Source organism: Platalea leucorodia, assembly GCF_965183815.1.
Source record: "Platalea leucorodia genome assembly, chromosome: W".
Classification (NCBI taxonomy): Eukaryota; Metazoa; Chordata; class Aves; order Pelecaniformes; family Threskiornithidae; genus Platalea; species Platalea leucorodia.
This window is the reverse complement of record NC_138859.1, coordinates 35,074,918-35,100,612: the sequence shown is the minus strand read 5'-3', so window position 1 is coordinate 35,100,612 and position 25,695 is coordinate 35,074,918. Positions and strand designations below refer to the sequence as shown.

General features: G+C 37.5%; 1 protein-coding gene across 1 annotated transcript in view; it reads left to right on the top strand.

Annotated features, from left to right (window-relative positions):
- LOC309601509 (chromodomain-helicase-DNA-binding protein 1-like) overlaps positions 1–25,695 on the top strand; it is a 61,679-nt gene that overhangs the window by 11,750 nt on the left and 24,234 nt on the right. The window contains exons 3-17 of the mRNA XM_082334541.1: positions 5,375–5,582; positions 7,709–7,810; positions 9,169–9,233; positions 11,562–11,711; positions 12,014–12,267; positions 17,635–17,860; positions 18,804–18,904; positions 19,165–19,343; positions 19,826–19,953; positions 20,041–20,257; positions 20,897–20,986; positions 21,850–22,040; positions 23,130–23,318; positions 23,490–23,652; positions 25,405–25,557. Of these exons, the coding sequence (XP_082190667.1) occupies positions 5,375–5,582; positions 7,709–7,810; positions 9,169–9,233; positions 11,562–11,711; positions 12,014–12,267; positions 17,635–17,860; positions 18,804–18,904; positions 19,165–19,343; positions 19,826–19,953; positions 20,041–20,257; positions 20,897–20,986; positions 21,850–22,040; positions 23,130–23,318; positions 23,490–23,652; positions 25,405–25,557 (2,416 nt within the window). The remainder of the gene's footprint in view (positions 1–5,374; positions 5,583–7,708; positions 7,811–9,168; positions 9,234–11,561; positions 11,712–12,013; positions 12,268–17,634; positions 17,861–18,803; positions 18,905–19,164; positions 19,344–19,825; positions 19,954–20,040; positions 20,258–20,896; positions 20,987–21,849; positions 22,041–23,129; positions 23,319–23,489; positions 23,653–25,404; positions 25,558–25,695) is intronic.

The window sequence follows — 25,695 nt, the reverse complement described above, 5'->3', positions numbered from 1 at the left end:
AGACTGTGTTTTCAAGGTGCTTGGCTTCAGCTGTTGATAGCTCATACTGCTGCTTTGTACATTTTTCAAATTGTGTGAAAATTGCTGAAATTCAGAGTAAATGTAGGAGCATTTAAAGTGAAATTTTGAAGTTGCTTCTTCCTTAGTTCCCCGTCTATTTGCAAGAAGATGATAGATGATTTTTTTTTTTTTAAACACATGCATGTGTGTAACTGTGTACCTTTTCTTAAATAATTCCATCCTTCCTCCTAGGGTTAGCATCTGAATTACTAGGGTTTAATCTGAATTACTGCTCATGTGGTAGAGGGTCATAGGTAATCCCATGACAGGGATTAGAGATTTATGTTAATTTTTAATAACTAAGGGTTGCTTAATGTATCCGTGTTAGGGAGAAAGGAAGGCTGCTCTCCATTACTGTTTTTTACCCCTTAGTGTGCCAGTAGTTTTGTGTTTGCAGTAAAATGTGGGGAGTCTGGGGGAGGAGAGTTCTGTTTTTCTTTCCTGAATACATTAGCTAAAATACCGTAGCAAAAAAATTGGCTACAATGAAGTCCTGAGGCAGGGTGAATCTGGGCCCTGCTTAGGTGATACTGAGAAGTAATGACTCTGTTAAATTTTGACTAGGTCAGCACTAGACAAGTGAAACAAAAATAAAAAGCCAAGTACATATATCAAAAGCAAAGTGCTAGAAAGGGATGCTCTCTGGTGGTAAATTGATATGGTGTAGCAAACTGCTAGTTAGCTGTGTTGAAAAGAAGTTGAAATTGAAAACTATTCCTATGGTAGCTTACTACAGTAGTTTTTCAGTAAGATATAATTTTCAAAATACTTAATTTTCAATATCCCAGTTTTTATTGTGGGCACTGCTTAAGAGATGTGGCTAGAATGCTGCAGACATTTTGGTGTGAGAGAAGAAGTAGGTTTTTTAGTCTCCTCTTTAAATAACACTTCTTCCTTTGTTCCAAGCAAGCCTTGGCATATTTTGAAGAGTTTCTTGAATATTTTTTTATTTTTTTTAATTTTTTTTTTAGAAAGTTAAATAGGTCTGTTGTCTTTATTGTTGCTGCTTTCTTACAAGTATTACTTCAAAAACAAGTAAGGCATTGCTTTATCTCAGAAGTTGATCATCCAAGTTGGTAGTCTGGCTGATGCTGATCTGTTTCTTATGCTACCTACATATTGTAGTTACCTTTTAAAGATAATTGAGAAATAAATCTTAGGCTGAAAATTTCCGTTCAACTTCTGTTTGAATAGGTAAGTAGTCCTGTTAGGCAAGAGACTTTTTTTTGTGGTATTGATACAAAGATGTCTTCTTTCAACTGCTGCAATCTCCAAATAGCTTGGTTAGGGAATGAGTTTTCCATTTTATTTTTGTGTGTGTGTATGTATATGTGTGTATGTAATTTTTTTTTTTTTTTTTTCCCCTAGGTTTAAGAAAAAATGATTTTTGTGAGAGAGCAGAGGCAATGAGTTTGATAGAGGGAGTGGCTAAACTGAGTTCCTTGTTCTTAAGCCTTTTCATGACACCTATGTTAGTGTAAAATTGACTTTGAAAGATGCTATTATTAAGTTCTTATTTTAAAAAAAAAAGTTGGTTGAATGTCATAGTTTGAAATACTGGCATATCAGTTTTACACTTTGTGAAAGAAGGAATGTTTAAAAAAAAAAAATTCTTTTTTTAAGGTTTGGCCAAAGTACAGGAAAAACAAGGACACAGTCTGCACCTGGAAATATGTGACAGCTAGTGATTTGCCTTGGCATAAATTTGTTCTCTTCTGGCTCTTAGACTATAGTGATCTCAGTGGTAGAAATAAGAATATAAATTTTCTCTCTGATGTTTGGAAAAGTTGGGTTTTGGGGGTGTTGGGGGGGGGGTTGGTGGTGTGTTGGGTTTTTTTTGTTTTTGCTTTTTTTTTTTTTAAATGTTGAAAATTGAGCATTTATCCTGTAGTATTTACTGTATAGTGTGTGTTTTGCCTAGGGTTCCTCATCACTATTACTGTTGGTTTAAATCCATTATATTTCTCAGAGGAAAGTCCTTTGATATACAGACTATTGCAGCTATTGGAGTTTTAAAAGTATTGTGTCATGCAGTGCTGCTTGTACGATCTCAGCAATCTATAGTGTATCTTGCAGAATATGTAGAATGTACTCATATATTGCCCTGCTTCCTACCTCCTTTGCAGATACAAACTTCTGGTTTTTGGGTTATAATACTGCCCTTGTAGGGGTTGTGTCTCCAAGTCAAAGTTCTACTGAAGCTTAGGGTAGAAATGGACCCCCCCACAGTGAGAACATGTGATAAATTAAATGTGTGCTGATAGTCCTCAGAGCCTTCCACAGCTGGTCATCCTGTGGCCAATGAATAGGCAAGTTCTCTACACTTCAGTAAAAATGAAGTCACAGCTATTCATCTTGTCTGTTTTTTGTGTGTGCTGTAGTTACATCAAGATCTCTGTGAATATGTGGTACATATAAGAGGGTGTACAGATGGAAACTAGTGTAGTTTCACACATCTGCATTAATTTGGATGACTAGAGTTGAAGTAAACTCTGCTCAGTACACACTAGTCCTCTGTGCTTGAACTCCCATAGGTACTTTTTACCAGTGAATTTGAAACTTTTTAAAGCATGTATGAGCACTGCCATAGCATCTCAAGATTTGAATAATGTTTTAGCAAGGCCTTGTTTTCAAAAAAACTTGCTGATGCTCAGTTTGCCTTTTCCCATTTTCTTGTGCTGATTTAACACTGTGGGATAAGACAGCTTAGTAAAACCTTGTGGATGGTAGGGCCTTTAAACTTTATCTTTCTGTTTTTTCTTTATTCTAAGTACAAATTAGCTGTTAGTCTACAGTAGTGATCCTGCATTCTTTCTCATAGAGGGTTTCTGTGGGGTAGCCCTGAAACAATTGTGGTGAACCTTATTATTTGATTTTTTTTTTTCCTTGTTTCCTGTATTTTCCTTTCGTCATCTCCCCATCCCTCTTGCTTCTAGCTACAGATTTGTAGCAGAATCTTACATTTATTAATAAGTCAGTTGAATACTGACTTTGAAACTTTTACTCTTTTTCAGGTGTTACTATTAGTTGATATGCAGTCTGGTCATATTACCCTCCTCATGTCCAAACTGGGTCAATTTACTGTGAGAAGCAGGGATGATGAGATAGGTCTTATTTTGCTGATCCTGCTAAGCCCAGTGGGGAATCCATTCCCAGGCAGCCATTGTTAAGAGGCAATGTTGCCAAGATAAGGAGTCTATGTGTTTTGTCTGAACACTGAATATTGTATGATCCACATCTGTTGATGGATTGGTATTACTTAATGAAGAGCATAGATGATAGCTAGTTGATCTCTTCATAAAGAAAATGATTTGGAATTAGTAGAGTTCTTTACATCTAGCTCCTGAGCAAATACTTGCAATATCTACTAGACTTTTTCTTTCTGTCTCACAATCCTTTTGTTTTTGAACTTGCCACTTACTTCCTATGTTGAAAAACATTAAACTGTTAACATTTCCCATCAACTGTGAATCTTACTGACATGATTTTTGCTTATTTATCTAAATGTAGGATTTAGGCATTTTTGGTGGTGTTTTGTCCCAGGGACTTGTCTGGCAGGTATTTACTTGTCTCGAGGTTTCTCCTTGCTGAATTTTCTTCTCTTCATGTACCATCTTCCACAGTCTCTGTGACATTTATCTATGGCACTGTGCTATGCTGAGAAATGCTATTGTTTTATAATACTCTAATTTACCCAACACTAAAGGTAAGATAACAGTTGTGTACAATAATACTATTGTATTTAAAATACCTTTGGTGAATCATGATGGATGTTGCCCTTAATTTCTGGTAAATAGTTTAAACTCCAGTCATATTCTACAGTGGGTGCCTTGCTTTTATTTTTGAAGTCAGGTTAATATGTTAGTGTTATAGGCTTTGTTTCTTTCTTTCAAAGTCAACAGACACAGATGGTTGGTTGAGGTGCTGTCTACAGGAATCGATTTGTGAATAACTTCATTCATCGTTTTTCCCCTCACTAGTACAATTTAATTGGTGTTAACAACAGGGAGAGTAGTGGTTCTGTTTTGTGGCTTTAAATGTTGTCAATTAAGTGTGTTCTAGTGCAGAAGATGATCAACCTGCTGCTGCTGCCACCACCCCCATGCACACACACCCTTGCTGGCTGACAGCCAGATGAATTGTGCTGGCAGTGATAGGCTTAGACTTTGATATTAGCTTTTGGGGTTTTATTGTTTTGGATTTTGGTATTATCTTTACTGGGGGTTTGTTTCTTTTTAAATGCTTGCAACCCAAATGTACATATTTTAAAATTATTTTGCTTGTGTGGTGTTGTAATTAAAATGTTTTCCCTCATGATATCTCTAAAGTATGGTAGTATTTAACCTAATGAGGAATTTGATTTAAAGTTTTAACTCTGTTCCTTTGTAAAATTGTTCTAGAAAACCAAATGTTTCTATGTTTTTGAATAGTCATGAAATAAATGTTTAACTTTAAATATTATTCTATTTAAATATGTTAAATCTAATGTGAAATGAATGTACAGGTGGAATAATCCAGTGGCTCAAGAATATACTAAGGTCACTGATTATATGACTTGGCACAAGTCATATAATCAGTGACAAACTCAGAGTTTGTCTGTGTGAGGAATTTTATTTCCATTATTTTAACAGTATAAGATGGTCTGCATGGATTTATATTATGTGTGACAACACACTTCTGATTTTCCAGTTACTTTTATAAACACTTTATTTAATCGAGTATTTGGTAGTATTTTGTCTATAGTTTGTCCAAATCACAACAAGAAATGTAGTTTGCGAGTACTTCCTTAAAGATACTTTTTTTTCCTTATTGTTTTTATGAAAAAAGTAAAACTAGGGAAACAAAACGGAGTTTATATTTGCTTTGAAGAAATGCATGCTCAAAAAAAACTGTGGGGGGACACTGCTGATCTAAAAAGACTTAAAACAATTGTGTGTGTGTGTGTGTATACACAAAAATATGTGGGATTTGATAGAGCTAAGAAAGGGTTTGGGTGGGTGAGAAATACCCTTGTTTGACTCTTCTACGTTAATGATTAATGTTCTCCCTTCTTTCTTGCCTTTTTTTTTTTTTTTTTCTTCCCCTTCTTTCTTTCTTGTTTTTCTTTTAAGGTTTAGTGAAAAGTATCTGATTAAACTCTGAATTTTCATTCCTGATTTATTTAATCCAGTGCATTCATTTGTATGCTATTCATGTGTCTGGGCTAACCTAACAATTGATTTAAAGGTGAAGCTAAAGTCTTTTTAATGTGACTTTTTTTTTTAATCCTGTTTAATTAGCCATTCTGTAATATCCTGTTAACTTCTAATTGCAGCCAATCAGATGATGATTCTGAGTCAGCATCAGCTTCTGGATCTAGTTCAAGCTCTGGAAGCAGTAGTGATGGAAGTAGCAGTCAATCAGGTAGCAGTGACTCTGAGTCTGGTTCAGAGTCAGGCAGTCAATCAGAATCAGAGTCTGACACATCTAGAGAGAAGAAACAAGTTCAAGCTAAACCACCACCAAAAGTTGATGGATCTGAGGTAAAAAAAAAACCATATAAATTAACCCTTTGGGGGGGGGGGGAAAAACACTCTGTACAGAGTAGTTACAAGAGCAGTTTTAATTTAAACAAACAAACCCCCCATAATTTTTACTTAGAATTTTAACTTGATTGGGTTAGTGAATGCACATGCTTAGCTCCAATAACAAACACTGGGCTCTTAAAGTCTCATCTCTGTAAATACCTACAGTTAGATACTTACCTGAATTTTATCACGCAGAAGCAACTATTAACTTATTGCATGTTTTTGAAGACAAAGCCAAACATAATGTTATTTCTAAAATTTTTTTAAGTTGTCTCTCTAATGCTTAGTTTCTTCATATCAATAAATGATTGTATGACAATTTTAGGCTTGTCTTCTGTATGGGGAAAAAAAGTCTGCCAAATTTAGGAAAAAAAAGTGGTGTTCAGAAATCTCTTAAATGCAATGGATGAAAGTTACCTGAACTCTCCTCTTTCTCTGTGTAATATGGCCTTAATTTGGATGACATATGATATATAGAAAGGAAATAAAATATTTCCTATCGTAAGATTCAAAGCCTGTTAAGGATTCTGTTTTTGTGGTGGTTTTTTTGTTGTTGTTGTCTGTGTTTATGCTTTTGATAGTGTCTCTCACAGTATCCTTCTGGACAAAATGTCCAGCACATAGCTAGACAAGTCCATAATATGATGGGTGAACAATTGGCTGACGGGTTGGGCTCAACGAGTTTTAGTAAATGGGGTTACATCAGGCTGGCGGCCAGTCACCAGTGGGGTTCCCCAGGGCTCGATTTTAGGGCCAGTGCTCTTTAATGTTTTTGTAAATGATCTGGATGCAGGAGTCAAATGTACATTAAGTAAGTTTGCCGATGATACTAAACTAGGAGGAGCTGTGGACTCCCTCGAGGGTAGAGAGGCCTTACAGAGAGATCTGGATAGACTAGAGAGCCGGGCAATCACCAACCGTATGGAACTTAACAAGAGCAAGTGCTGGATTCTGCACCTGGGATGGGATAATCCTGGTTATACGTACAAATTGGGGGAGGAGAGGCTGGAGAGCAGCCCCGTGGAAAGAGATCTGGGGGTTTGGGTTGATGGCAAGTTGAATATGAGTCAACCGTGTGCCCTGGCAGCCAAAAGGGCCAACTGTGTCCTGGGGTGCATCAAGCATAGCATAGCTAGCCAGTCGAGGGAGGTGATTGTCCCACTCTACACCGCACTGGTGCGGCCCCATCTCAAGTACTGTGTGCAGTTTTGGGTGCCTCAATATAAGAAGGATATCAAACTATTGGAGTGTGTCCAGAGGAGGGCGACCAAGACAGTGAAAGGTCTCGAGGGTAAGGCTTAGGAGGAGCAGCTGAGGTCACTTGGCTTGTTCAGCTTGGAGAAGAGAAGGCTGAGGGGTGACCTCATCGCAGTCTACAACTCCCTCAAGGGGGGCAGCAGAGGGGGAGGTGCTGATCTCCTCTCTCTGGTGACCAGCGATAGGACACGGGGAAATGGAATGAAGCTGTGTCAGGGGAAGTTCAGACTGGACCTTAGGAAAAGGTTCTTCACCGAGAGGGTGGTCGGTCACTGGAACAGGCTCCCCAGGGAAGTGGTCATGGCACCAAGCCTGTCAGAGTTCAAGGAGCATCTGGACAATGCTCTTAGCCATATGGTTTAGTTTTAGGTAGTCCTGCGAGGAGCAGGGAGTTGGACTTGATGATCCTTATGGGTCCCTTCCAACTTGAGATATTCTATGTACTTAGGTATTCCCATATGACGCAAAAATATATCAGCTAAGTGGCCTGAAGGGACTTATCTATCTAGATCAGTTTAAAAATTTACTTTAAAAAAAAAAAAGTTATCTTGATAATACAGAGGCCTGCACAACTATTGTTGTAGTTACCGTAAAAATTGTGCCGGCAATTCTCATATAACATTCCTTTTTGCAGAAGTCTCACTACTTTAAAATGCTATCCATTATTATTAATGCATGCGGTATTTTATAGTGAATTTTTTATTATTAATAAAATTGAGATCCATCTTAATAGTGATGCTGCTCATCTTAAGAAAAGTAAGCATGTGGTAAACTTTAAAGTTTCAATAGGTTTAAATGACTCTTGTATCTGAATTCCAATTCAGTTTTGGAAGTCCAGTCCAAGTATACTTGCTGTGCAGAAATCAGCAGTGCTCAAGAAACAACAACAGCAGAAGGCGGCCTCATCAGACAGTGGTTCAGAAGAGGTGAATAACATATAAGTTAGTAAATAAAATGTAAACATGCATGTCTCATTACCCCATATGTTAGAATAAAATTATGTAGACCAAGATCTATTCTCTTAAGTGTGTGTGTGTGTGTGCTTAAAAAGTCTGGTTTTAGTCTATAAAAGTAATGTTCAAATAACTGCCATGTTTATAAGGAAACATGGGGGGGGGGAAATATTTAGTTGCATGTTTTCAGGTGAGTTGTGCCAAAATGATAGCAGTTTAGATTGATATTTTTAGCTAGATATTTTGTGATGTATGGACAAAATTTTCAAGTCATGTAGTACTAACTTTCATTGTATTTCTGCCTTCTGAGTTCCATAAAGACAGTTAAAAATACTAAAAGACTTTTCCACTATTGTTTCTATATAAAGGTAGCTGCTGCAGTTTTTAAAAACACTATATGGAGTAGAAAGCTAGATTTTTGCAACTTTTGTAACAGTTATAAAAGAATTCTTGTATTTTGAGAACCATACTTCAATTTTAGAGATTTGTTTAGCCTATGGTTTAGGTTTTAAAAAAGTTGACTTTGTGCAGTCGGAGTATCTTTTAAGGACACTAGTGACTGTGAATTAGAATTTATTTAAAAGCAGACTTTAATATTTCCTTCATTATTAAAAAAAAAAAAGTAAGCATTGTGATCACAAGTCTTTAATCATTACTCTGGGTGTCTTTATCATCTTTTTTTAGTCAGATTTAGCTGCTCATTGTTAAAACTAAACAAAGGAGTTAATTATATATAGTTAAAATATTAATTTATAGTTGTTGCTAAGTACTCTTTTCCTGAAGACTCTTCTTCAGGATAAAAATTATCTAAATTTAATCTCTGAGATTGGTTTTAGGAAAATAATTTTAAGAGGGTTTATCGATTTATTTATTATTTTTTGTTTAGGAGTGGAGAGAGAAGAAACATACATGCTATTCTCAAAATTGTCTTAGTGGTGTTTAAATGTGAGAGGATATGAAAGGTGAGAGAGCTCTCAAAGGGCAGGAGATTTTATTAGGCTTTTGATAGAACCTTCATCTTGATTTATTAACTTGCAGCAGTCTAAACTATGACTATATGTAGGCACAATGATTATATTTTAAGACAGGTTTTTTTGTAGTGTTTTCTAGAGTTCTGCTGACATGGTATATTCATAGATGGAGAAATATGAAATCAGTAGCAATCCTGATCTTATTCAATGTCAGTGGGTACGCTGAGGGGGATGAAGAGGATAAGACATTAAGAATATGATTTCAGTTTGAAAGTGGGAGCTGAATTATCTTTTTAATACCAGAAATACTTCATTCTTTTTGTGGTAATAAATCATATATATTCTTTTCTTCATCTGCAGGATTCATCAAGCAGTGAAGATTCTGCAGATGACTCTTCCAGTGAAACAAAGAAAAAACATAGAGAGTAAGATGTTTTTCATAAATAATATAATTTTTTGTTATGGTGACATAATGCTTATAATTACCTAGGCTTCACTTCTCTGCACTTGAAATACATAATCTTGTGCTTCTCAATTTTGATTAACGTTTTTGGAATATTTTAAAATAAATACATATATATCACTATTCATTTCTGAGCAAAAGCGACTGTATTACCTACAGTGTTACTGAAAAACATTCATCAGCACTTTTTATTTTTAAAGTAGTCTTATTTGCGGCATATTTTTGAGTTGAAGGTCCTCTCTGAAAATTATTGAAATAGGAAACTACTTAAGTAGGTTGTCTCAGATAAAATTTAAGTTGGAATCCCGTAGTTCATGTCAAATTTTTAAATGCTTTAGAGGCAAAAACCAAAAAAATTATTACAGGTTTGACAGTAATAAACTGTCTTGGCTAGTCAATAAAGCGAGGTTGAAATTGATCTGGTTTTAAGCTTTAGATCTAAAAGTTTGTGAAAAAAGTTATACCTTTTCATTGATAGTGACCTGTGGCGGTGGGGGTGGGGGTGTTTTTGTTTTGGGATTTTGTGGGGTTTGGTTTGTTGTTGTTTTGGGGCTGGTTTAGGTTGGTGGGTTTTTGTTTGTGTTTTGGGGGTTTTTTGTTTTGTTTTCTTTTCATGAAGGGTGTATAGAAATTGAATTGTTCTCTCATTCCTCTTATCCAGTTAATTGAATCATCTCAATATTCAGGGTTGCCAATATAATATCTTCAAGAAATGGTATTGGGGGGGGAGGGGGAGGCAAAAAAGCTTGCTATGCAAAATAGTACTTTTCTAGTGATGAATTGTTATTAACAGTCTTCTGTTACTTAAGAATGTGATTACACCTAATAACATACTCTGTTACAGGAAAGATATTTAAGTTTAGAAACTAGTAACCAAATAACCTCATATATCCAGTGCTTCAATTTTGATTTATACCTATTTTGAACAAGTATGTTTGCAGTTGTTACCTGACATGCAGATCAGATTTCTCTATATATAACTTAGTACAAGATCCAAGCCCTAGAGTATGGTGGTTTATATGTTGTCTATATCTCCAAATAAATACAGGTTGTGGATTTGCATAGGGTGGGGGAGTTGGTTGGTTTGGGGTGGGTTTTTATTGTTTTTATTTGGGGGGGGGGGGGGGGGGGGGTGTTGGGTGTTTTTTAATTTACTGCTTGCAGAAAAAAAAAAATCTTTTAAGGAGACAGATGATTCTGTAGTTAGTTCCAAGGCACACAGATGCATTGACCACAATGAAAATGTAACTTCTAGGACCAATGCATATTTAAGTGAAAGAAGCATCAAAGCACTGATTCTTAGGCTTCCTGATCTGAAATTTAATGAAAAGGCCTTCGAGTAATATTCTGCCTTTGAAGGCCATTAGTACTGTTTGAGCATCTTGGTCGAAGACCCCTAAACCTGATCATAAATGGTAGTATAAAGATTTAGCAACCTTTCAAGAATGCATGCCAGACTTTTCTTTCCCTGCCCCTCCCCCCCCCCCCCCCCAAGCTATTAAGATTAAATTTCTCTGTATAGAGTCTGAGGTAAGATACTGTTGATCAGTGGGTACATCTTTCCTGTTGCAAAGTAGATCTCAGCTAAGCAGGACCACAGAGATACTGCCACTGGGAGTCACAAGTGGCTTACTCATAGTATCTTGCATGGGTGTGAAGCACTGATTTGGAAACTCAGTGGGGGCTTTTGGGAGCCAATGCCTCTCAGATTGCCATGGTTCAAGCCTTTCTGTGTGTTTTTCAAATCTGTTTCTGCATCATTTTTGGTTCCTGTACTGAAGTTGCTAATTATTCACATGAGGCACAGGGAACATATAGCTATTAGAGAATTTTGGATTCTGCAAAATATAATGTTATGGGATTTTATGACTTGAGCATAGGTAAGTTCCAGTAAATATGTATCTTTCCAGCTAAAGTCTTGTTAAGGACTTTGGGTTTATTGATGTCAAATTAACTCAATTATTAAAGCTGTAATTTATACAGAAATCCAGATTTTTGGTTTGATTTGTTTTTTACATCTACCTCTTGATAACAGAAAACTTAATGCCCAATGGCTTCAAAGGGAGTTGAATTTTTACCTGTTATCCATTCATGATAAGTTTCTGTTCTTCCAGCTGAAATGACTATTATAACATTTTTATTTCTGTGAAGAATGTTGAAATTAAAGCAGCAAACCTGTGGTGAATACCCGATTTTTAAAAAAAAAAAAAAAAACACAACCCAAAAACCACCAAACAAAAACCCCCCAAAACCTAATGTGAGTTACTGTTTTGTCTCTCAATATGTACAGTGAAGACTGGCAAATGTCTGGGTCAGGGTCAGTATCAGGAACTGGTTCTGATTCTGAATCAGAGGAAGATAGAGAGAAAAGCAGTTGTGAAGATAGTGAATCTGACTATGAGCCAAAAAACAAGGTCAAAAGCCAGAAACCTCCAAGCAGGTAAGAAGTCTTGTATTGTTAGATACTCTGGTACTATTTCTAATTCGTAATCAAGTATTGTACTACTATACAGGCAAATTAAAACATTAATATTTATTACAGAACTTTAAGACTTTTTTTTTAAGCTACAAAAGATGTTATCATACCAGTGGTTTGTGTTGAATACCTCTTTCCTGTCTGCTCCAACTGAAAGTGGCATAACTGAGCAGTCATGAAATATATGTATTCAGAAACAAATACAGAAGGCTTATAGTTGTCCATGTTGAAACCCCACTGTTGCGTTGTATCTTATTGTCTTCAAGAATTGAACCAAAAAGTGGCAAAAAGATTGCAGGACAGAAAAAGAGGCAGCTTGATTCATCAGATGATGATGACTATGATAAGAGAGGATCTCGTCGCCAGGCAACAGTCAATGTTAGTTACAAAGAAGCTGAAGAAACCAAGACAGATTCTGATGACTTGTTGGAAGTTTGTGGAGAAGATGTCCCGCAGCCTGAAGAAGATGAATTTGAAACTATAGAGAAATTTATGGATAGTCGAATTGGCCGAAAAGGAGGTATTTTTTTTATCAGTGTTCTTAAGATGCTGCAGTGCATTGTGGTGCAATGTAAACAGCAGTTGTTCTCAGCTGTAGGTAAGCTGTGATGTTTGTAAAGAATAAGTTTAAAAATACCAGAAAGTAATCTTATTTTGTTTTTCATACTCATAAGGATGTTTCTTTTGTAAGCCTTATAAAGTAAAACATACAAGAACTTAAGTAACTAATTAATGCAAAAGGAAAAAATGAAGTGGAATATAGCTCCATATTGTGTAAATGCATACCATACTGTTACACCACTACTTGTACAGTTTGTTGATACCTAATAGGTATAAACTGTATACAGGGGGGTGGAGAAAAAGTGGACTGGAAAGGACAGCTAACCAGTAGCCTGAATGCTGAAGGATGATGTTGGGAAGGCTAAACCATTGAGACTGTCATTTCAGTTATTCCTGTACAAATAGTCCCAATACAATGCAATGGATGGTGGAATCTAAAATTTCAGTGGTGTGCTTACATGTGCACTTCCAAAAGTAATTTTATGAATGATGGTAGGGGTGTCATATTTCCAGCAGCTGATGGGATGCAGTGTCCTGCTTATGTGGTGTTTTTTTTTGTTTTGGGTTTTTTTTTTGGTTTTTTGTTTTGTTTTGGGTTTTTTTAGCCTGCAAATTAGGGTTCTGATTATAGAAAACTTGGGCCTACTCACTCTTCAGAACTGTCTTTCTCCATTAGTTATACCTGATCTCTAGAGTTTCTGGCCTATCTCAGAGCTTGCACTTTCTTTTCTCTCAACTTTCTTTTCCCATACTGTCCTAAATTCCAGTGTATTCTTACTCTAGCCCCTTACTCCAATGCACAGTGTCACCGCTGTGTTAAAAGCCTTTTGGACTAGGCTTCTTACATTCTGCATGCCCAGATGTTGTTACTGCTCGTGCTGTCCTTTGCTATTGCCATGCTCTGTTGCTATATCTGTCCCCTGCATCTGGTTGTGTCCACTTCCTTATTTGGCTTTTCTCACAGAAATGAGCCTGTTTCCTGCTGCTAGTGTGCTTCAGCTGTAATACTGACTGTATTTAATTAAAAATTACCCCACATAAGATTCCAAACATATGGGGGGGGGGGAGAAGTAGTAAAACAAGTTTAGGAAGAAATAGTTCAAGAGCAGCCCATACCAATGAGCAGGAAGTCAGGCAAAAATGCCAGTAGGCCTGCATGGATAAACAAGGAGCTCCTGGCAAAACTCAAAAACAAAAAGGAGGTATACGGAATGTGGAAGCAGGGACTGATAACCTGGGAGGAATACAGAGACACTCTTCAAGCATGCAGAGACACAGTTAGGAAAGCCAAAGCCCACTTGGAATTGAATCTGGTGAGGGTTGTCAAAGGCAACAAGAAGGGCCTCTATAAGTATACAGGTGACAGAAGGAAGACTAGGGAACATGTGGGCATACTGCTGAATGGGGCAGGGTCCTGGTAACGCAGGACATGAAAAAGGCTGAGGTACTGAATGCCTTCTTCACCTTAGTCTTCACTAGTAAGACTGGTCTTCAGGAATCCCTGGACCCAGAGACCAGGGGAAAGTCTGGAGCAAGGAAGACGTACCCTTGGTGGAAGAGGATCAGGTCAGGGAGTACTTAGGAAAACTGGACATACGTAAGTCCATGGGCCCTGATGGGATGCACCCACGAGTGCTGAGGGAGCTGGCAGATGTCACTGCAAGGTCACTCTTGATAATCTTTGATCATGGCAACTGGGAGAGGTGCCCAAGGACTGGAGGCAAGCAAATGTCATAGAATCTTAGAGTGGTTTGGGTTGGAAGGGACCTTTTAAAGGTCATCTAGTCCAGTGTCCCTGCAGTGAGCAGGGACATATTCAACTAGATCAGGTTGCTCAGAGCCCCATCCAACCTGACCTTGAATGTTTCCAGGGATGGGGCACCTACCACCTCTCTGGGCAAACTGTTCCAGTGTCTCACCACCCTCACTATAAAAAATTTCTTCCTTATATCTAGTCTGAATCTACCCTCTTTTAGTTTAAAAGCATTACCCCTTGTCCGATCACTACAGGCCCTACTAAAAAGTCTCTCTCCATCTTTCTTAAAAGCCCCCTTTAAGTATTGAAAGGCCACAATAAGGTCTCCCTGGAGCCTTCTCTTCTCCAGGCTCAACAACCCCCAACTCTCTCAGCCTTTCCTCATAGCAGAGGTGTTCCAGCCCTCTGACCATTTTTGTGTCCCTCCTCTGGACCCGCTCCAACAGGTCCATGTCCTTCCTGTGCTGAGGACCCCAGAGCTGGATGCAGTACTCCAGGTGGGGTCTCACCAGAGCAGAGCAGAGGGTCAGAATCACCTCCCTCGACCTGCTGGCCACGCTTCTTTTGATGCAGCCCAGGATACGGTTGGCTTTCTGGGCTGCGAGAGCACGTTGCCTGCTCATGTCCAGCTTTTCATCTATCGGTACCCCCAAGTCCTTCTCCTCAGGGCTGCTCTCAATCCCTTCATCCCCTGGCCTGTATTCATACTGGGGGTTGCCCTGACCCAGGCGCAGGACCTTGCACTTGTCCTTGTTGAACCTCATGAGGTTCACACAGGCCCACTTCTTTTAGTCCAGGTCCCTCTGGATGGCATCCCATCCCTCAGGCGTGTCAACCGCACCACTCAGCTTGGTGTCATCTGCAAACTTGCTGAGGGTGCACTCGATCCCGCTGTCTATGTCATTGATGAAGTTATTGAACAGCACTGGCCCCAGAACGGACCCCTGAGGGACACCACTCATCACTGTTCTCCATCTGGACATCGAGCCATTGACCACTACTCTCTGGATGCGACCATCCAGCCAATTCCTCATCCACTGAACAGTCCACCCATCAAATCCATATCTCTCCAATTTAGAGAGAAGGATGTTGTGGGGGACCGTGTCAAAGGCCTTGCAGAAGTCCACTGTAGATAGACGACATCTGTAACTCTTTCCTTGTCCACTGATGTAGTTACTCCATCATAGAAGGCCACTAGGTTGGTCAGGCAGGACTTGCCCTTGGTGAAGCCATGCTGGCTGTCTCGAATCACCTCCCTGTCCTCCATGTGCCTTAGCATAGATTCCAGGAGGATCTGTTCCATGATCTTCCCAGGCACAGAGCTGAGGCTGACAGGTTGATAGTTCCCAGGGTCCTCCTTTTTACCCTTTTTAAAAATGGCTGCAATGTTTCCCTTTTTCCAGTCCCCAGGGACTTCACCTGACTGCCATGACTTTTCAAATATCATGGAGAGTGGCTTGGCAACTACATCAGCCAATTCCCTCAGGACTCTGGGATGCATCTCATCAGGTCCCATAGACTTATGTATGTTCTAGTTCCTCAGGTGGTCACGAGCCTGATCTTCTCTTGCAGTGGGAGGGACTTTGCTCCCCCAGTCCCTGCCTTGAGGTCCATCCACTCGAGAGGTGTGGGAAGAGAGGTTGCCAGTGAAGACAGAGGCAAAAAAGTTGTTGAGTACCTCAGCCTTCTCCTCATTTGTTGTTACTAGTTTGCACGTCACTCCTATCTGCAAGAAGGAGGACCCAGAGAACTACAGGTTGGTCAGCCTCACCTTGATCCCTGGGAAGGTGATGGAGCAGCTAATCCTGGAAACCATTTCCAGGCACATGAAAGACAAGGAGGTCATCGGGAGTAGTCAGCATGGCTTCACTATGGGGAAGTCATGCTTGACCAATTTGATAACCTCCTGCGATAAAGTGACTGGCTTGGTAGATGAGGGGAGAGTAGTGGATATAGTCTAACTGGGCTTCAGGAAGGCCTTTGACACTCTCCCATAAGATCCTTATGGACAAGCTGTTGATGTATGGGCTGGATCAGCAGGTAGTGAGGTAGATTGAAAACTGGGTAAATGGCTGGGCCCAGAGGGTGGTGATCAGTGGCACGAAGTCTAGCTGGAGGCCAGTAACTAGCCAGCGTATCCCAGGGGTCAGTACTGGGTCTGATCCTGTTCAAAATCTTCATTAATGATCTGGATGATGGGGCAGAGTGTACCCTCAGCAAGTTTGCAGACAACACCAAATTAGGAGGAGTGGCTGATAGGCCAGAGGGTGGTGCTGCCATCCAGAGGGTGGTGCTGCCATCCAGAGGGACCTCGACAGGCTGGAGAAATGGGCTGACAGGAACCTCATGAAGTTCAACAAGGGGAAGTGCCAAGTCCTGAACCTGGGGAGAAACAAGCCCAGGCACCAATATATGCTGGGGAGATGACCAGTTGGAAAGCAGCTTTGCAGAAAAGGTCCTGAGGGTCCTGGTGGACACCAATTGAATATGAGCCAGCGATGTGCCCATGAAGCAAAGAAGGTTAATGGTATCCTTAGCTGCATTAGGCAAAGTATTGCCAGCAGGTTGAGGGAGGTGATCCTTTCCCTTTATTCAGTGCTGGTGGGCCACACCTGGAGTGCTGTGTCCAATTCTGGGCTCCCCAGTACAAGAGACTGATGGCACTACAGGAGAGAGTTCAACAAAGGGCCACAAAGATGATGAAGGGACTGGAGCATCTCTCCTATGAAGAAAAGCTGAGAAAGCTGGGACAGAGAAGAGAAGGCTCAGGGGGGATCTCATTAATGTATATAAATACCTGAAGGGAGAGTGCAAATCAGACAGAGCTAGGCTCTTTCCATTGGTGTCCAGTGACAGGATGAGAGGCAGTGGGCACAAACTGAAACATGGGAGGTTCCATCTGAACATCAGGAAAGACTTTTTTTGACCGTGAGGGTGACCGAGCACTGGAATAGGTTGCCCAGAGAGCTTGTGGAGTCTCCCTCCTTGGAGATATTCAAAAGCCATCTGGACACGGTCCTGGGCAACTGGCTCTAGGTGACCTTGTTTGAGCATGGGGGTTGGATCAGATGACTTGCAGAGGTCCCATCCAACCTCAACCATTCTTTGATTCTGTGAATTGGATTTATAGCATTCATAGTAATAATTGAATAGTAGGCTATTCAAGTCTCAAGGCTGATTAAGCACAATGTTAAATATCTGTTATATTCTCAGAGATGAGAAGGATATAGCAAAGATGACAGCAAGCAGTGTTAGTGGAGCATTCTCTGGGGATCACTAGAAAAACTAGGAATGATAAGAAAATTTTCATGAGATACTATAGGTTCGATGCAGAGTTTTTTGGTGGCTTTTTTTTTTAATCTCGTTGGTATACTTGTGTGTGTGTGTTTAATATAGCTATATCATAATTCTTCAAATAAGAGGAGTGACATAAGAGTTGTAGATATAATTAGTCAAGTTACATGCTCATACAAGAGCATCACAAATTGCTTTCTGCTGTATATTTTTTTTACTGGTTAATTTATGGCAGTGCATGCTTAATCAAGCCTTATGGTGTGGTTTCTTTATCAGCCACTGGTGCTGCAACCACCATCTATGCAGTTGAGGCAGATGGTGACCCAAATACTGGGTTTGAAAAGTCAAAGGAGCTAGGAGAAGTACAGTATCTTATTAAATGGAAAGGCTGGTCACACATCCATAATACTTGGGAAACTGAGGAAACACTGAAGCAACAAAATGTTAAAGGAATGAAGAAACTGGACAACTATAAGAAAAAGGATCAGGAAACAAAACGCTGGTGAGTATTTTTATAACTACTTCCACGTTGCATATTTTTTGTAACAATATAGATGTTTTATTGTGTTTCTGTGAGTTCTGTTGCCTCTTTGTGAAGGCATAGTTTCAAGTGCCTATACAACAGGAAGACAAAAGCTTTAAAGTTGAAGCTTCCCTAACACCTTATGATCCTGTAAGATTCTGAGCATACCAACTTTACTTGAGCAAGTGAGAATACTCACACATCTTGTAAAATCAGGCCTTTAAGGAAGCAGCTTCTACACCTAGATTTTTATGTGTCTGTTATAAATGAAGCTTTAACAAGATGGGTGGTGGGGTTTCTGTTTTTGTTTTAAATCTTACCTTTTACTAATTTTGTCATTGATTGTATTTTGATCAGAGTTCTTCAGGTATTGCTGCAGAGATTAAAAAAAAAAATCAGAAATGGCTAAAGCACTCAAAACATTATAGCAATTAGTTTTCTTGGCTCAAACTTCTGTTAAAGCCTCAGAATCAAGAAGTGAAAAAAATGCTTACATTTTAGTGCTATGTTTTGGTATTCCATTTTATTAGTATGTTTAATATAATCTATGAATAGTGGTGGGATTTTTAGTGACTCCTACTCATAAGATAGATTCTTATAGTGAGCCATCTGTTTCTGTTCCATGAAAATACCATGTGAAGTATACTACTCAATGTTGAGAACAGATACTATAAACGATCTGTGTGACTAGTACAAGGTGTAGCTGATAGTAATGTCTCTTGATAAGCTTTCTCAGTTATCAGTGATGAGGTACCTAGGCCAGATGCAACACTTTTATAGCAGGAATTTCAGAGTTGTAGCTTCTTCAAAGCAGCTCTCTAAGCAGCATTCCTGTGGTGCTTACGTCCAGAGCTTTAAAATTGCCAGTTTTTCTTAGTTTTAGAACAATGTAATAAGTGCTGCAAATAAATTCCCGTTTCAGGCTGAAAAATGCTTCTCCGGAAGACGTGGAATATTATAACTGCCAGCAGGAACTTACAGATGATCTACATAAACAGTATCAAATAGTGGAAAGGATAATTGGTACGTGACAAACTTCCAGATGGAAAGCAGTGTTGAGCATATTACAAGTTTATTGCTTGCATGTTGAATTTATAGTTAAGAAATTCAGGTTATTAATATCCCGAACAACTTAAGGCAAAATAAAATCTCTGATGAAGAGAAAAGTTGTCATACTGTCTTTGTTGTGAAACTAGTTCATGCTGTCTTATCACCTAAAATGAGTGCTTTTTTAAAATACAGAAGGAAAATATTGATCTGGTATCTCTGATGCATTTCTGCAGCTCATTCAAATCAGAAATCAGCAGCTGGTTATCCAGATTACTATTGCAAATGGCAGGGTCTGCCTTACTCGGAATGTAGCTGGGAAGACGGTGCTCTCATTGCCAAAAAATTTCAGGCATGTATTGATGAGTATTTTAGCAGAAATCAATCCAAGACCACTCCATTTAAGGACTGCAAGGTGAGTATGTAATTTCAATGGATTTATACAGTTGCAATAATAAAAAAAAGTTGATGTATTTTATGCATCCAGAAATAAGATGAATATTATAAAATATTTTTGAATGTTGTCCAGAATGGTAATAATGATAGCTATATTTATATATGTAGCAAGTATCACTATTAAGAATAGCCTTTTGTAGATATTTTGTTCCCTACTTATTTTATTGCCATTCAAAGATGGAATTGTTTAGTATTTTAATTTGTTTTAAAAGTAACCTTTGTGAATGAGTTCATGTCACTTCTGTTGTGGAATTTAGATCAGCAGTCAAACTAATTTTAGCTTGCAAATGGGTTGATATTGTTATATGGCTTAGTTGTCTGTGATGAATAAATAGTAGACTTGGTGACCAAACAGATTCCTACTGCTACTTTGTTTCTATAAGACGACGTTTTGGTAATTTCACTTAGTAGTAGAACTGACGCTCAATTTCCTTTTGACAGATTCTAAAACAGAGGCCGAGGTTTGTTGCACTAAAGAAGCAACCATCTTATATTGGAGGACATGAGAGTTTAGAATTAAGAGATTATCAGTTAAATGGACTGAACTGGCTTGCTCACTCGTGGTGCAAGTAAGTATAGTCTTAAATTAGTCTTGCTGTTTTTAATTTGAAAGCATTTATGTATTTATTTATTTATTTATTTATTTATTTTTTTAGAGGGAATAGTTGTATTCTTGCAGATGAAATGGGTCTGGGTAAAACAATACAAACAATTTCTTTCCTGAACTACCTGTTTCACGAACATCAACTGTATGGGCCTTTCTTGCTAGTCGTGCCACTTTCTACCTTGACATCTTGGCAAAGAGAGATTCAAACTTGGGCTCCTCAGATGAATGCTGTGGTTTACTTAGGAGATATAACTAGCAGAAATATGGTGAGTATTTCTTTATATCATTGAAAAAGATTAGTGGTAAACAAGACTCACTTCATGTTCCTGTCTTATGCTAATCTCCAATATTTTGATTAGGAATGAGCAAATACTTATTTGAAACATTTTATGTGTTTAAAACGCAAGTTAAAAGCATAAATTTTGATCTGATATAAATGTGTGTGAAAGATTTCATTCCTGCTTAATAATAAAAAGGATTAAAAATGCAACCTTGCATTTGAAAATAAATTGTCTTTTGTCATGTGATTATTTAGGTGCATAAAATAAATATTTAAGCCAGACAGACATAATCTTAATTTGTTTTCTGAAAGGAAGAATGTAAGTAACCTTATCCATTAAAGTTTAAAAAAAAAAAAACAAAAACAAAACAAAAAAAAAAAAACACACAAACCATACACACGCACAAAAAACTCCACAAAAAAACCCAACCAAACAAAAACCAACACCCCCACTCACCACTGTTTAATAACTTAAAAAAAAAAAAAAGTTTCACATGTTATGTTCTTTTTTCGTTATCAGATTCTTGTATGTCACTTAACATCTATATTGCTGTAGTACCTGAAGTCATCCCAATCAATAAGACCATTTTTCTCTAGCTTATAGTTCACTTGATTCTTCTTGTAGATAAGAACTCATGAATGGATGCATCCACAGACCAAGCGATTAAAATTTAATATACTTCTAACAACTTATGAAATTTTGCTGAAGGATAAGGTAATCACACTTCTTCAGAGAGATAAAATCATTTGTAGAATGTAAAACTCCTTTAGAGTTGGCACGTATTTGGGTTCTGGGCCATTAAATGCATGGGGAGTATGACAGCTTTACTCTTGGAAGTATGACAGTGAAGTTTTCTTTAAGCACTTTTAGATTTTATGAATGTGTGGTGAGGCTTTCTGCCCCCTCTCCCCCCCCCCCCCCCCGCCCCCCCAATATTGAGTGGGTAAAACTTCTTTTTCTTCAGTTTGCTTGAGCTTCACGTTACTGTAGTAATTTCTTCACATCTCAACTTTCATGTAGACCATCATCCAGGAACTGGAAAAACAAACCTAGCCCCAAATGCCTGTGATTCACAACTCTGAAATCCCATGTTTTATCTTTGTATTTGTGTGTGCAGTATTATGTATATGTATATTACTACTCTCTTCATGATGGTAGCACATAGAGTGATTGTTAATCCTAACAGTGTATGAAAATTTTAATTAAAAAAGTTCTGCGTGTTGGCTTTATTTCATTTGTTTGTACATGCTGGAAAGAAGAGCTTCAATAGTGGATTTTTTTTTTTTTTTTTGTTAGTTGAAAATTTATAGATCAGCTTTTTGCCTTCCTCCTTCCCCCCCCCCCCCCAAGTATAAACTTGGCTTATACTTTCCTTTTAAACTTGGGATGCCTGCATAGCCTTTTGTTGAATCCAGCAAACATAAAAACCATAATTAATACTAAAAACATATAAGTGTCCATTTGTTATTAAAATAAAATGAGTGATAGTGTATATATAACCTCATGTAAAATGTCAGAAATTGCATAAGATATTAACTTGTATAATGTCTCTCTCTCCCCCCCCCAATTTCTTTAAGTCATTCCTTGGTGGTCTGAATTGGGTATTTATAGGAGTTGACGAAGCTCATCGTTTAAAAAATGATGATTCCCTTCTGTACAAGACTTTAATAGACTTTAAGTCTAATCATCGTCTTCTTATTACTGGAACCCCTCTGCAAAACTCCCTCAAAGAGCTTTGGTCTTTGCTGCACTTCATCATGCCAGAAAAGTAAGGAACGTGATTTTTTTTTTTTGTGGTCAAGTTTCTTATGGCAGAATATTGTAGTGATTGGAGAATCAATAAAGAATTGCATTGTGAAATAGTTTAAATATTTTATATAAAATAGATGCATGTATTTTTAATGCTGCTCTTTATAAATTATTTTGGTAGCAGTTGTCACTTTTTCTGTTTTAGCAGTCCACAAAAAAGATGGATTGATGTATGGCTCAGAACCCTGAAAAGATGCTTCATCTTAATCTAAAAGGAAAATCACATGGATTTACTCTAGGGAAATAGAATGGGGCTGAGGATGTCTTCTTTTCTGTGTTAGTACCATGAATGAAAACAAGATTGTACCACAATTCCCAATATCCAGTAGTTCAGTCAGGCAGCCAATTTGCGCTTGCGGTTTGCATAGAATAGGTTTACTGTATTGACATTATTCTATACTGACCTCTCTTTATGTCTGTGATAAATAAGTGCACGTGTTCCTTTCAGATATCTTGTAAATACAAAGCACTGTAACTCCAATTAGTTTCAGAGCTATGCATTGCATTGACTTCTTCAGAACCTTACAAGCAAAGCCACTAAGGTTGTTGTCTGGCACCTATTCTTCATTTGATCACAAAGTCCATTCTCTTAGTCTGTTAGCACATACCAGAGGATAATTACATTTCAGCTAGTCCATACAAGCTGCAAAAAGTATGTGAAGTGGTCTGTTCTCTTGCACTTCTTCCAGCTATACAACTATTTTTTTCATGCTGCTCTTGAGAAATATAATGGAATTTCTGCAGCCTTTTACCTGGGTTTCCATGCAGAAAAGTAAAATGTTGGATTTTCACTGGAGAAATTAAAATTGAGTAGTTTGTTTTGAATTTTCATTCTGCAAAAGTGTTTGGAAATTTCCATTCTCCTATTTGCAGACAAAAATATTTGGAATTTCTTGTGAGATGCAAATTCAGAAACTTATTAACTAAACCAGAGGGAAGTGGGGAAGAAGTCAGTATGTGTTTGTGCACATGTGGTATATTTATGATCTTTGTGTGTCTGTGTTCATGGTATGTCACTATTTTACCTTTATTCTTTCTTATGTTGAAGGTTTTCTTCCTGGGAAGATTTTGAAGAGGAGCATGGCAAAGGGAGAGAGTTTGGTTATGCAAGTCTTCACAAAGAACTTGAACCGTTTCTACTCAGAAGAGTTAAAAAAGATGTAGAAAAGTCTTTACCTGCTAAGGTTGAACAAATTTTGAGGATGGAAATGAGCGCGTTGCAGAAGCAATATTACAAGTAAGTAATGACACTTTTTAATTCCTGCTATTTTAATGATATATTTATATGAAAATTACTGAAGTGTAATAGTCCTCATAATGCAATTTGAACTGATATTTTAAGAGCTTGCATCCTTCATATTTCCACAAATGGTTAGAAATTATTTCCATTGCACATTCTATATCATAGGTGGATTTTAACCAGGAATTATAAAGCCCTGAGTAAAGGTTCAAAAGGCAGTACCTCAGGCTTTTTGAACATCATGATGGAACTCAAGAAGTGTTGTAACCATTGCTACCTCATTAAACCACCGGATGATAATGAATTCTATAATAAACAGGAGGCCTTACAGGTAATACCTTTTTTTCTTTGTGGTTGGTTTGTTTTTTTTTTTTCTATTCTTTTTTCTTTTTAAAGTGTTTTTACATCTCTAATATGCATGCAGTAATTTTATAGTGTTCTGGCAATTTATTAGTTCTTATTAAAGTATATTAATACAGAACAAGTTCTCTATTAAATGTGCATCTTGGGTTTTACAGGTAAGTGAATTGATTATTTTTTGTTTGTTTGTTTCTTAACTAGAACTGAATAATAGAGAGATCAATGCTAAATAAAATATCCCTGGCTTAAATTATGATCAAAATAAAAAGGAAATAGTTTGAAATAGTCTGTGTATTTTCAGACTAAATAAACTTAAGACCTATTTTAAACCCAAATTAAAATAAAGCAGTTAAACAGGTAAATTGAATATAAATGCAAATGCATGTGAGTGGCAGTGGTACACCAACAATCCGTGTGATAGCAGAAAGTAATATGCAGAATCTCTTTAAGCTTTTTTATAATCAAACACTGTTCTCTGCATGCCTTCAAACAACCAAAGTGAAAGGAAATAAAAGTAATAAACATACAAAGCTTAGTCTGGTTTTGTTGTTGTTATAAATGAAAGCAATTATAGCATCACTACTAAAGATGGTCTGTGATTGTGTTGTGGGTTTATAGTTTGGATTTTTGTAAAGGTTAACTAATCTTTGTACTAAAACTGTTGAGAACCACAGCAACAAATAAAAGAACTGTTGTAATTGATGCAGTTTATAACAACATAAATATTTTTAAAGATCGGGGTTGTTGGTTTTTTTTTTTTTTTTCTGTAAGCTTTGAAGTTCATAATTTAAATACTTTCCCCAAAACTACTAAATTGAAATCACAAGCTGTCACTGCACAAGCTATTTTATATTATAAAGTGCTTATCAAAGCTAAAGGATGTTTCATCTGCAACTTGGCACACTCTAACTACTTAAATTTATAATTAAACTCATCAGAACTGTTCAGCTGTTATTGCTAATAATTGCATATTTTTAACAATTATTTCCTTGGCTCATCTGAATAAGCTTTGTTAGCTCTAATTATGAATGATATATCCTTCTCATTTCTGGCATAAAGAATAAAAGCACCTAACTCCAAACCTTTTTATTCCTCAAAATTTTATCCTGAGCTTCTTCAGCTAAAGAGGCCTAATGTTTTCAACATTAAATTCAGCATGCACCTGAGTTTCTGTTCTAGTTGTTCCCACTGGAGCTGAGAAGGCTTAACATTGTAACCTAGCTAAAGCCTGTTGACCTCTACAAACAAGATTCCTCTCACTTTTATCTTGCCTGAGAAACTTGACTGATTAGGCATTGTTTAAAAGTACTTAGAGGATCAAGTAGCATTGCTTATTTCTGTTCAAAAGACAGAAAGTGAGGAGCAAGTAGTACTAAGGTAGTCTCGTTGTTGTTGTTTATTTGGTAGAAAAGAACTTGAGTCTACACTGTAACTGCTCTAACTCATAGCACAGTATATTTACTTAATATTTTAATGAAATGTTAAGATGCTGTTTTATGAGCCAGAGCTGAGAAATGCATTTATTTGAAAAACATGCTAGTCGGTACTCCTGTTGACTTCAGTTAGAGTACTTAATGCTTTTATAATGAGTTTTTTTACAAGATCAGGACTGACTAAACACTTATTAAACTTTAATGTTCAGTTAATGAATGTCTAACCATCTGCAGTGTATATTAGTGTTGAGGTGAACTCATTTTGCAATAAACGTTTTCTTGTCTTGTAGCATTTAATACGTAGCAGTGGGAAACTAATCCTTCTTGACAAGCTATTGATTCGTCTACGAGAACGTGGCAACAGAGTACTGATTTTCTCTCAGATGGTGAGGATGCTAGACATCCTAGCAGAGTATTTGAAGTATCGTCAGTTTCCCTTTCAGGTAAGAATTTTGCTGGTAGTAGCCAAGAAGCCTTGATCTTTACCGCTTTATCTCAAGAAAAGTGTCCTTTTTGTAGAAAGATTTATGAAAATTTAATTTTATGTACAGGAAAAGACTGGCAATTACTATATGCTGAAT